Source organism: Chroicocephalus ridibundus, chromosome 8 (genome assembly GCF_963924245.1).
Source record: "Chroicocephalus ridibundus chromosome 8, bChrRid1.1, whole genome shotgun sequence".
In the NCBI taxonomy this organism is placed as follows: Eukaryota; Metazoa; Chordata; class Aves; order Charadriiformes; family Laridae; genus Chroicocephalus; species Chroicocephalus ridibundus.
The window spans coordinates 19133259-19145424 of NC_086291.1; the positions used below are offsets into that span (position 1 = coordinate 19133259).

Here is a 12166-nt window from a genome sequence, read left to right on the forward strand (position 1 = left end):
AAATAATGAATTGAGCCAATGGGTGTCACTGTTTAACCATAAATACTTGCCTAGAGAACGTTTAGGTGAATTTATTCAGCTTTGGTTCTCCAAGACACTACTTTTCATAGTCTCCTGGTTTTCAACAAAAGAAACTAACTGAAATTACAGGTGTGAGCTTGGTTTCACAGTTCAGATCAGTCATATGAAATATCTGATCAACGAAAGAGGAGGTTTAGAGCAGCCTGATCTGATCTGAGGGATTCTATTAGGTGAAACTAGTCTCTTCATTAAATGTCTAAGTAAACTTACCAGTATTTTTGTGCTCTTGCTTTGCTGTCTTTAAAGAAAGTAGTTATAAAACCTCCCTTTATTCTTAATGTTGAAAGTGTATAGTTCTGATATACCTGACATAGTTAATTATTTATGCTGGGTGGTGGTGGGGAGGCGGTATTTTCAAAAAAAAAAACCCAAACAAACAAAACCCCAGATAGTTCATGGCTAGGTATGCCTGTTTGCACAACCACATACATGTGCACACACTGATAAACGCTTACACATTAGGATATCTGAAATTCTTTTGACAGAAATGCCTACAACCTCCACTTAAAACTCTGAAGAAGAGTTATGTGGAGTTAATAATTTAAATCGTTGTATGTTATCACCTTTAGTTTCCAAACTCAATTCATTCATATGAGCAGTGCAGCTCTCATCTTTTTAAACGTGGTGGGTTTTGTCTACTGTCTGAGAGGTGTTAGTGCATGCTTAAAAGGTTTTCTTTCATTCATAGCACAGGTGGGTGAGGATTTCAACATTTAGTGTTTAATAAAATGAATAGCATTGTGATGCTGCCTTATAACTGAATTGAAGTAGATTAACTGCAAGCAAAGCTTTGGAAAGAAACGCATCAGAATTTGTTTAGTTATGGTTCTTAGAGTTTCTGGAAACCTTCAAACTCCATTTTCTTAAAACAGTATAACTTGATAGCCTAATTTTTAACAAAGTAAAATTTTAAATAAATAAAGATAACCTAATGTTCATATTTTTTGCATTAATTTGGAGCATTTCTCTATAAATGGCCCAAGGTTGGTTTTACTATAGGAGCTTTGTGACCTGTGAGGATCTTGGCGTGTATACTTTGTTGAAGAGGAGACCAAAGGGTGATCTGAAAGCAGCCTACAACTGTTTGAAAAAAAGTTACAAAGATTACAGAGCCACCACACTACTCTTGATTGATGGCAGAAAACTTAACAAGGAGTGATGGCCACAAATTATTGCATGGATGGTTCAGTTTGGACATTGGGAAAAAAATTGCACTAAGGTTATGGTGGAGTGAAACAGGACAGTCATCAATGTTTTGAAATCTCCATGTTTGGAGGTTTTCAAGATTTAAACTTCATTGAATTTGTGGCTGACCTAATCTAGCGCTGGTGACAATTGCATTACAAGCAGGAGGCCAGACTAGGGATCTCCAGAGGTCCTTTCTGACTAACAGTTGTGTGACTTGCTGGTTCTGTTGAATGTTGTTCAACATAACAGCATCATGCTGCAGGCACGTGAGTCATGCACTGTGAACACGTATGTATAAACTTGCTCTCACTAACCCTGCATTGAACAGAGAGTGTTGGACTAGAAGATCCTCAGACATCCCTTCCAGCCTCAACTATGTATTTTATGTATTGATGTTTATTTCAAGAGCATTGATTTAGCAGGAAAATCTTCATTCTGAATCTTCTTTTTGCAGACCACCAGATATAGAGCTGCTGAAGGAGGGACAGAGGTACATAGAACAATAATTTTTTTTTCGTTATATGCACTTATAGTTAGACGTTTTAGCATCATATCAGGTGAAAGGGCAATCTGATTTCCTGTGTTACAGACAAAACCTTATTAGAACCTACACAAAGGATTATTTGTCTTGTTTAGCTTTTTCCTTTGTGATTCTAAACGAGCATGTTTGATCTGCGTGATTTAGTGTACAGCTGTTCTTGGCCTGTACGTCTTAATTGAGCCTGTTGAAACCTGAGACAAATACACTGTTTGTACTTCGCATGTTTTATAACATCTATTCTTTATAAAGAAAATAGTACCAATTATATGTGATGAAAGCTTCTGTACTTCTTAATCTAAAACATCTATATCAGCTAAAATGAAATGCTATTCTGTCATCTCTCTGTACCTTGCTGTGTATTGTGACTTTTTGTTTGTTTTCTTTTGCAACACGTGGCCATTAGGTGGCAAACTTACATATGCTAAAAACCAGCTCTGCTGTCCCCCTGATTTTAGGGTATTATATTCATATACATGTTAAGATGCCTGTCTTTGTTTTAAAATTGCACTATCCATCAGGCTAAGTCTGGCATTATTCTGCTGTCTTTAATAATACTTCGTTTACTATCCTTTTCTAACTTTCAGTAAGCAACTGAGAATTCATTTACCTAATAGTGTCTATACTTGTCATCTTGATTGGAGAACATTACAATTCTTTGAGTTCAATAAGACTTCTAGAAGAGCAGCCATGATTCTTAAAGCAAAAAAGCATATTTTATATGGGAATATTATAAGGGAATTATAAGGGAATTATAAGTTATAAGGGAAAAATGCTTTGTTTATCTTTCTTATACAAGAATGAAAAGCTATTACGAGTAACACCCATTTCTTATTACATTGATAGCTTGTGTTTTCTGTTACAGTGGACACTCTGGAGAAGAGGTGAAACTATGTGATGAAGTAATTAAAGCTTCTGACATTGAAAATCCTAGGATATCTTCAAATCCATGTGAATCTGGTTCTTATGACACAGCCAGTGACAGCAGTAGTGATACTGAACAAGAATTTGTTTCTTCTGTCCTACCAGGAAGTCAGTTAAGTTCAGCCAATTTTGCACAACGATTGCACAGGAACAGCATCCTCAAAAAGAAGCATGCTCAGAAAGTCTATTCCAGCCCTAAAACTGAAGACTCAGATGTGGTAGAAGCCACTGAACAGCTATCTAATTGTAAATTAGATGCTCCAGAAGAAACATATGCTCGCTCTGTTCATAATAAAATAACTGCAATGCCTTCAAAAAATACTACTCTAGGAAAATCAAGTGCTTCAGAAAACTATGAAAACACCTGTAGTGGTTCACAGATAGTTTTTCTAGGTGTGAGCAAAAGAGGGGCAGAACATCTTAAAAGAACACTAGCTAACTCAAAAGAACATAAAAAACCTGGACTGAGGGATCCAGTTGGTTCCAAAGGCAGTTTATTGGAAGTGCTTAAGCAAACACTTACAGAATGGAGAACTGAGGAAACTTTAAAATTTCTCTATGGCCCAAACTACACTTCTTTATGCTCATCAGAATGTGCGTCGTCTGCCAACCAGGAGAATGAAGAACTTGATGAGGATGACTTAGATGCAGCTGATGATCTTAACACTGCTGCTGTAGGAGAGTCTGAAAACAGTTTGAACTATTCTTTACCTTTCACGAGCCCAGATGGAATAGTTAAGCCTGTGCCTAGTTACGAGAAGTTAAAAGAAGAAACAGAGTTCCTAGAACTACGAGTAAAAGAGTTCTATAAAGGAAAGTGCATCTTGGCTGAGGAAGCGTTGACACATGCACAAGCAGAGGAACATCCAAACAAAGACAAAGTAAGTTTCCAGTGGAATAGTGTCAAGGCTGTATAAAGCCTGCCTTCAAAGAATCATTACAAGCTTTTTGCTTCTGTCATCCCAAGTGGATGTGGCCAAGGTAACATCAAGCTATTAATGTAAAATAGTAAAAGGAAGGTTGGATAGATTCACAACAGTCACATAAGGCTGAGGAATTGTATTTTAGGTTGGTAAGAATGAATTTGTATGACTGTTGGGGACACATTCAATTCTGTTAGCTCTCTTTCAGTTTGTGAAGCATAAAGGTAAGGAAGGTTTACTTAGGTGAAAATCTGTCGTAAGTCAAAGTAGGCTTTGGGTGAAGAGGGAACGTTTCGCGTATTTTTCTCTCCCCCTTTGATTCATTAAATAAAATTTTTATTTAATGATTTTTTGCCTTTTATTCATGACAGGGCATACTTGAGATTGGATTTCTTTCTCCTCTTGAGTAAAACTAGGTCTCTGGCATTAGTTAGTGTTAAAATTCTCTGAGTTGGAACATGCTGATTTGTTTGGAAAAGTTGCCACAATCTAGACAATTGGGAAAAAGACCTCTGGAGAATTTGCAGACTGCAAGAAACAGAGTGGTCTGAGGTTTTACCCCTTTCAGGTCAGGCTAAACCAGCTGACAGTGACTGGGTCTTCTTGCCACTACTGTAAAAACAGTATTGCTGACTAGGCTAGGTGGGTTGCATAGTTTGTAATGGCATGTGAAATTGCTTTTGCTTTTGAAGTTCAGGTGTGATGTTAGCATTAGAGGGTATAATTTTCATAATACTGCTTCTTGCAAAACAAAGCTATTACATTGCTTCTTGGAAAAAGTTTGCTCTGACTTAAGTTTTGAAGGAATTTACCATTAGTTGAATTAAAGTATCTCGCAGAGGGAAGGGGAAAAATAGGTTAGCTGCACACTGTATGTTGGGTCAGATTAAACAAACTTCTGTCCATTAAGAAATTACTGTGATCGTGGTTTTTTTCCTATTCAGAGATAAGAGTTTTCTTATGTTTAAACATTTATTGATAAGCTGTGACTATTTTGATGCATTTTTGATGCATGACTTTTTAAATTAAATACTAGATTATAGCTGTTTAAGTTTTTTGTCTAATACAGGATGATCAACAGGAAGATCTCACCTTCCCACTTGTTGATTCAAATGCACAAATGCAGATTAGAAAGCGAATCGTCCTTGAAAAACTGAGAAAAGCGTAAGTATACTTTTCTTTGGTAAATATTATGCTGAAGTTGGTGCTCATTCATCATCATTTTAAGAAACAAACACACTGTATAAGGACGTTCTGGGTTTTTCTAGGTGGCCTTAGTCAGAACTTAAAACCTGTTATTGCCCTAAAAAACTTATTTATCTCTGAGACAGTCATCTGCGGTACAGTTGCAGGTGTCGTTTTGCACAGCTTGCTGAGGTAGGTGTCAGAATCTCACTACTAAGGTGTTCTCTAGAAGAAACCTGTCCCTTCCTATAAGTATTGGAGCTTGTAGTTGACAGCATTTCAGGAAGTCAACGTAATTGTGTCATTACATTGAAAATTTCTGTGGTTTTTGGATCTAAGTGTTGGTATAACATATTGAGCTTAAAATGAGAACATGTTTCAAAAAAACAACCCACCAAATTCCACAGCAAGCCCTTTATTTATCATCCTTCTTTCCCTTGATTATCCAGAAATAATCTAAATTATTTAGATTCTTGTAGGTTGTTTAAAAGCAGAATCTGATTGACATAAAATATGAAATATTTAAATAGCTGTATGTACCAACTCTTCGAGTCTAAACTGAAAAACTTGATTGGGAGGAGTGCAAATATTTGTCCTGTACATTAAGCATCCTGTCACTGGTAAACAAATATATACAGAAAGAAGTGGTGTTTTCAAACCTCTTAATAGTTTAAGCAAAGGTCTTGCTAAAAGAGTTTCTAGTTGATGTTTGGATGGCTGGTATCAGTATGCCGCTAGCTGCAACCATTAAAGGCCCTCAGAGTTGAATCTTAAAACTTTCCAAACACCAGACCTTTTTCATATACATAAAAGGGCTTTGGAGTCCCAGAAAAGAGATTAAGGGATCTCTGCTATACCTGTTAAAATTATTAAATTGTCAAAGTTGAGAGGACCTCGAAAATACTCCTGTTGTCAATGCGATGCAGATAAATGAGTGTTTGAAAGCTGTGATTGTGGTGGTTTTGTTAGGGGTGTTTTGCTTTTCTATGGTTGTAGTTTGTGTTAGCTAGCCAAGCTAGATTTTGCAGAAGCATTTTTTTTAATCAAAAAAAAAAACACAACCAAAACTCCCCCCAAAACCCCAGAAAACTCCATTCTGTTTCTCTCTACCTGCAACAAGTATGGATAGGCTACAAACGTGGAGTCAAACCATGCTGCAAGAAAGGTGGCTGTCTCTGATCTTTCTGTAAGTGTCAATCTCGCATAGATTCCAAGGACTACCACTGTATGGTAAAGCAGTTTCTCTGCTTCTTCATATTTTTCCACAAGTTTGTCAGTCATTTTCAGCTTGTAGGAAAATTTCTGTTGAACTTAAAAGTCTGATGCTCCATGAATAGAGGGTAAGAAAGACAGAATGTGGGATTTTTTTCTTAGTTTCTTCAAAGGTTTTTTTTCATGAGGTGATGCAGTAGTCCTGTCACACTCAAGTAAGAGAGACAATTTTCATTGTGATAAAGCAATGATTTCTGGTGTGTTTAGATGAAGCTACTGGGAATATGAATATGCCCAGCATCATAAGAATCCTGTGTGCAGTTTTTGTACATGTAGTGATGTAAAGGAGAATAGAAATCTTGATTCTTCCAGCAATATTGATGCACCATGCGCATATAAATATAAATAACAGGATATTCAAATGCAAGAGGATAGTAACTATTAAACGGGTAAAAAAAGGCAAAAGTTGCATCCTAAATGTGAAAACCAATGCATGTTATTTCCAGCATGTGGGGATACTGACAGCTAGTTAAAACAGCATGTGTGGTTTGTTGTATGCTCTATCAGTTTTTATGCAGTGTCAAGTAGGGAGGCAATCTGTCTTTTTCTTTCGTTTGAAATTTTCTGGTTACAACTGATTCCAACTATCAGGCGTACAGTGGAATGTTATTTCTGTTGCATCTACCTGAGTCTGATGTTAGTAGATTTCTCTGTGCAGACCTCATTTAGACATGTAGTTTCCTTTTGTATTGTTATTTTTGAACCAAGCAAATATAAATATTTGAAACACTTATGAGGCCTGGAATTCTAATCCTCATAATGTAAACACTTTGATTTTTTGGTAAGAATGTCTTGTCAGAACTGAAATGTCAAGTGAATAAGAGTACGCATGTAAAACTATATTGAATTTCTTCTTCATGTTCACACTGAACTAGAGCTGCTTATTTTTAAAAACAAGCTGTTGTAAAGTGAAGGTGTTGCCCAAACACCACTCAGAGGACTCTGAAAAGTAAACTACAGGCCTGATCTGCTGCACAAAAGGCAATCTCTTTTTATTAACTTTCATGAGATCTGGTGGAAGTCCTACTTGAGAAGAAACGAGAAAGAGGAAAAGGTGTACTGACGGGTATCTTTTGCCTTCTAGATTACCTGCAGTTTTGGGCCCCCTTCAGATTACTCCAGGTGATGTTTACACGGAGCTAAAAAATCTTGTCAAAACTTTCAGGTCAGTATTAGTCTTTATTTAGAGATTCTTCTTGGTTGATTAATTAAACATGCTGTTCAATGATTTGCGGTTTGGGCACGGAGAGGGCCCCATTGCAGATTTGCGCTTTTCTAGCTGTGTGTTCATGTAGGTAATGTCACATTCCCTGTGGACTAACAAGTCAACCCCTTCCCTGCTCCTGACAGTGGCTAGGTCACCAGGAGTATTTGTAGATTTTTAAAAACTAGGCCAGTGGTCTCTGGAGGATGATGGTGAGTCTTTTAAAGGTTCTGCTACTTCGTCACCTCCTATTAAGCGTGGGTTTCTGAGATCTGTCGCTTTCCTTTGCTCTGGCTCCCTACAGCCAGGCTAAATGGTTTTAATGTGCTTAATATTGGTTACCACTAACTTCTAGAGCCAGGAAGAAGGTCCGCTTTGACCTGTCTTGTTTTTGATTTCAAGGGGAAGTAGATCTAGTGGACGCTTTATGACCACGGATCTAGTGGACACTTTATCACAGTCAGAAGCACTAATGACAGTATTTGGAAACACTGGGATAAATAATGGAGGGAGAACAGAATGGTGGTAACTTCTGTGAACATTTTAAGGTTTTCTTTGGGATGTGACTCTCATAACTTGGACCAACATCATGTCCTGCATCTTGAAGTGTTGTCAGGAAAAGGAGCAACAACAGTTGCTAACTCTGTGTACGTTGTCAATCTTGAAACTTCCCCCCCACATCCCCACCCTGTAGGAGGTTTACATGTACGTTTTCCAAAACTCATTCATGTGGCATTCTCCACAAGGAGTCTAGGCTTTGGGGAAGAGAAACACAACTCTACCTGATTCCCTGTGATTTATCTGACATCTGGAAGGACACCACTAAAACACAGATCTCTATATGCAGGTTTTCTTGCTACAGAAGTTATTCTTTTCCTTAATGGTGACTCTGTGCGTGATCTCTTTTATTAAAAAGAATTGTTAGTATTGGAACTTGATTCTGTAATTGCGGTCTTTTAACTTGTGATTAACCTTTTATTTTAACACCACCACTGAAACAGGGGGAGATATGTTTGGTTATATTGTAGCAGCCAATACCTGGCTCATGTAGCAATAATTCATCGTATTTTAAAATTCTCCCCTGATCTATTTCTGGTCGTCCTTTTTGTTAGGAAGTAAGTTGAAGGTAATGGCAGCAAGTTCTTGTGGTTCTCTTGCTGTGAAGATTCCAGGTAAATTGCTTAGAAATTCAGCATTTGGGGCAGGGGCTGGTTGAAGACACAAGAATGTGTAAGTGTCTTTATATAGATATATGTGATTTTTATTGTCACTGATAGTAAAATAATACAAAAATACAGGAAATAGGGAAGCAATAAAAACTTTTGGGCCCCTTCTCTTTCTTGCATATCTGATATGGAAGGGTCTGTTGATACACAAAAGCTAGCTCATGGATATTAAGATGAAGGGATAGGTTTGAATCTCCGATTCTGTATGTAGCTTTAAATTTGCTTAGTATGAGCGGTCTCTCTGACTTTAGGTTGAGTGCTTTGGCAGGGGGACCAGGCATAAATTTTAAACTGTATTTATGTTTGCAGCATATAGAAATTTAAACGTTACTCTCTTTGTTGATGTGGTTAAAATGCTTGATGACTATGGAGGGAGCAACGACAAATGCTAGTGCTCTTTCCTGCTTTTTGTACCGGAAATATTTCAAGCTGAAGAACTTGCCAAAGATGGTAGGAAATAAAACGCATGGCTGTAGCAGAGCTTAGCTGAAGAAGGGTAAAAGAGCATGTGGTGAACTAAGCAACAACAATTTTCTGCTCCATTGGTTTTTAAAGGAACACTTGCAGTTCAGCCTCCTTTGGGCAGCATTTTATTCAATCACCACTGCTGGGAAATGCACTAGAGGCATCTCAAGAGACATTTTAGAATGGTTAGAGCTCTTCCCAAATGAAGTCCCTCAGTGCCTGTAAGCTTTTGTTACGAAAACTGAGATGTCAAATTATTCTCCAGAGTGTGTAAGGGCACTTTGTTAAAAGATCAAGAGAAAATTAGCTATTTATATATAGATCGAGGCTAAATGATTGTATTTGTGAATGTGTGGTTGTTTTCTTTTTTTCAAGCATAATATTTCATATTGAAAATATAATTTTGTCCTTATCTTATGGTTGCAAGTATTTTAATTCCTTTTTTGGAGCTTATCATTGACATTGAACTTTGTCAATGAATACGATACAGTTGTTTCCTAAAGATGTGTTCAAGGCTTTTTACTACAGTTTTGTCTTATCTTGTTTACAGGACAATATTTTAGCTTTTAAATATGTATTGTGAGTGTATGTTATCTAGTGCATACACTCACTAATAGGCTTTTACCTATTACCCTTGTTAAGTGGAATTTTAGGTCAAGTCAATCAGCAATACTTTGTCATAGACAAGGTTCTGAATGTAAATGTGAAAGTACCAGAATATTAGTGACCTTTTCTCAACCGAACGGGCTTCTCTTGAAGACAGCCTAAAGTTACAATAGTAGCTCATTTTTGCTGGTTGTCATCAAACTAAATTATACTACAGTACGTAAATATGTTGCTCTTTTTCAGGGGATAGAGGAGCTGTCTTTTATAGTTAAATCGGTCTAGTTGAAGCCTAAAGAAAAACAATCTGTGCCTTAGTATTTGCCTGTGCTGACCTGGGTTAGTTAAACTTTGCTCATCTTAGTGCAAGTTTTGGAAAAGTTACAGATAGCTGAGGTCCCGTTAAGTTACAACTTTATGTCCTAATCCCACGAAGTCAGCTTGCTGCCTCACAGAATAAGTGAACTGCCAAACTAACAGGTCAGATTCTTGAACATCTGGGAATCTGGATGTGTGAACAAAAAGGCTGCTTCATTTGCAAAGATGATGATGACTTCACTTTGCAACAAAGATGAATTGTAAAATGAAAGAAAGAAAGAAAGAAAGAAAGAAAGAAAGAAAGAATCTTCTCCATTTGGGGCACATTTTTTTTTCTTTTCTCCCAGTGTAAGAACACAGGCATACTGGGTAAAACTGAAAGACAGCAAACATAGAACTGTTCAAAGAAATGTTTTTTCAACAAATGTACATTTAGTACTCATGGCTACTATCTATTAGGCAAATTTATAGTAACATGTTAAAAATTGAGTTCATAGATTCATAGATGACAAGTATATTCTCATTGTAAACAAACTTCTAGAAAAGGAAATAACACTCAAGACTATAATTTATAAACTGGTAGAAAGAAAAATATACTTTAAAAAGATTTTTTTTAATATTAACCAGCTACATTTTCTTGCATCTTGTTCATAGTACCTGATGCTAGAGGCCTGCTAGGGGATAACTATTTAGCGTAATAAGCCTGGTGTTCATCTGCCATTCCCCATTGGACAGTGTTCCTGTTACCAAATTGTTTCCTAGAAATCCCAGGAAATGTAATCCTGCTGAGGAAAGGGCGGTGAGCTCCTGCATTGCTAAGTTTCTTTCCTATAACTTCAAGTTTGTTGCAGTCCCTGTTAAGGTTCTTGCACAAGGTACTTAGCGATGTGCCTAAATCTGCTGCCGCTGTTTACAAATCAGGCCATCATTTGCTGATGGAGTACTGCTAGCAAAATTTGCAGCTGACAGTAATTAAATGGGAAGACAACTAAAGGAAAAGAGTAGAACCAACTGTGTATGCTCTTTTTCTGTCATTTTTGGGTTTACTTTTTTATTTATTCGTTACTTTAACCTTGGACTCCTCTGTATTCCTACAATTTCCATATCGGAGTTCACTTTCTTTTCAGGCTGGGCATTGGTTAATTATTGGGAGGTCACTTGGGATGGAATTTTTATGCATCTTACTCTTTAGTCCTTTATCCTGTCAGCCACTTGGATCCATCTGCTCAGTCTGAGCTTGTTCATAGAGTATTAAAACTGCTGCATGAGTCCTGCTGCCTACTGGATGGTGGAAGCAGTCAAGCCCAGCTGCAGTGCATCTTGCTGGGGTGAACCACAACACCCACAAACTAGCAACTAAGGAACCCACACAGCTATTTGGGATCATCCAACCTTCTTGGCTTATTTTTCCTGCCCTACAGAGGCTAGGAAAGTAGAGACATTCTGGTTTGAAAATTTGCATGTTGTTTTCTTTCTTTGGGTAGGTGAGGGAGAATTTAGCCAAACTCTAACGAAAATATTTCGCTGCAAAACTCAAATCATGTACACAAAGTTCTGTAGAGCTGTAACATTTCCACGTTTTGTTATTATGACAGAAATCTAGTGACCTCTCTTTCCTGGATTGTTCTGAAGTAACAGTTTTGGCTAAAGGCAAGACAAAGAATTAATGAACCACTTTTACAGAGGACTTGCACTTCCCTGTTTTCTGACAGCTTTGCTCTTCAGAGGCCTTGGTGTTGACACACTGCTTGTTTTTGAAAGTGACTGCCCTTCCACTGCTCCTTATTATTTAAGGCTTCACACCTGTAGGTTGCTAGCTTTAGTCTGATCTGCCTGAAATGTTTTTTTTTCAGCCGTACAAGTGCTTTAGGACAGGTGTTGTACTGAAAGGTTACTCATTGTGAAGCCTGACTTGACTGCTCATCCAGTCCAGTGACAGTAGTACATCAGCAGGTCCATACTGCCGTATCCTGCTGGTTATCTGTGTCTTTTGACTACCTCCTTCATAAATAACATATTGATGGCAATGACTAGTGTTCAGACCTTGCCAATCAATACTAACATTGAATAAGAGTTAATTGACACAAATAACTGCATCTCTCAGTTTGTGTACAAGAATGACACCTTCCTGTGCTCTAATCAATAATAACTCCTTGTAGAGCATTGAAATAAAGCTGCTTTCTCTATTTGACAGAGTTTTCCCAGGTGGCTTGGAGCTGTCTCTTCCATTGTGTGTCAT

General features: G+C 37.4%; 1 protein-coding gene across 1 annotated transcript in view; it reads left to right on the forward strand.

Annotated features, from left to right (window-relative positions):
• Nucleotides 1-12166, forward strand: part of RPAP2 (RNA polymerase II associated protein 2) — a 44938-nt gene that overhangs the window by 6045 nt on the left and 26727 nt on the right. Inside the window, exons 7-10 of the mRNA XM_063343352.1 lie at nt 1724-1759; nt 2673-3612; nt 4724-4818; nt 7196-7276. Coding sequence (XP_063199422.1) covers nt 1724-1759; nt 2673-3612; nt 4724-4818; nt 7196-7276 — 1152 coding nt within the window. The remainder of the gene's footprint in view (nt 1-1723; nt 1760-2672; nt 3613-4723; nt 4819-7195; nt 7277-12166) is intronic.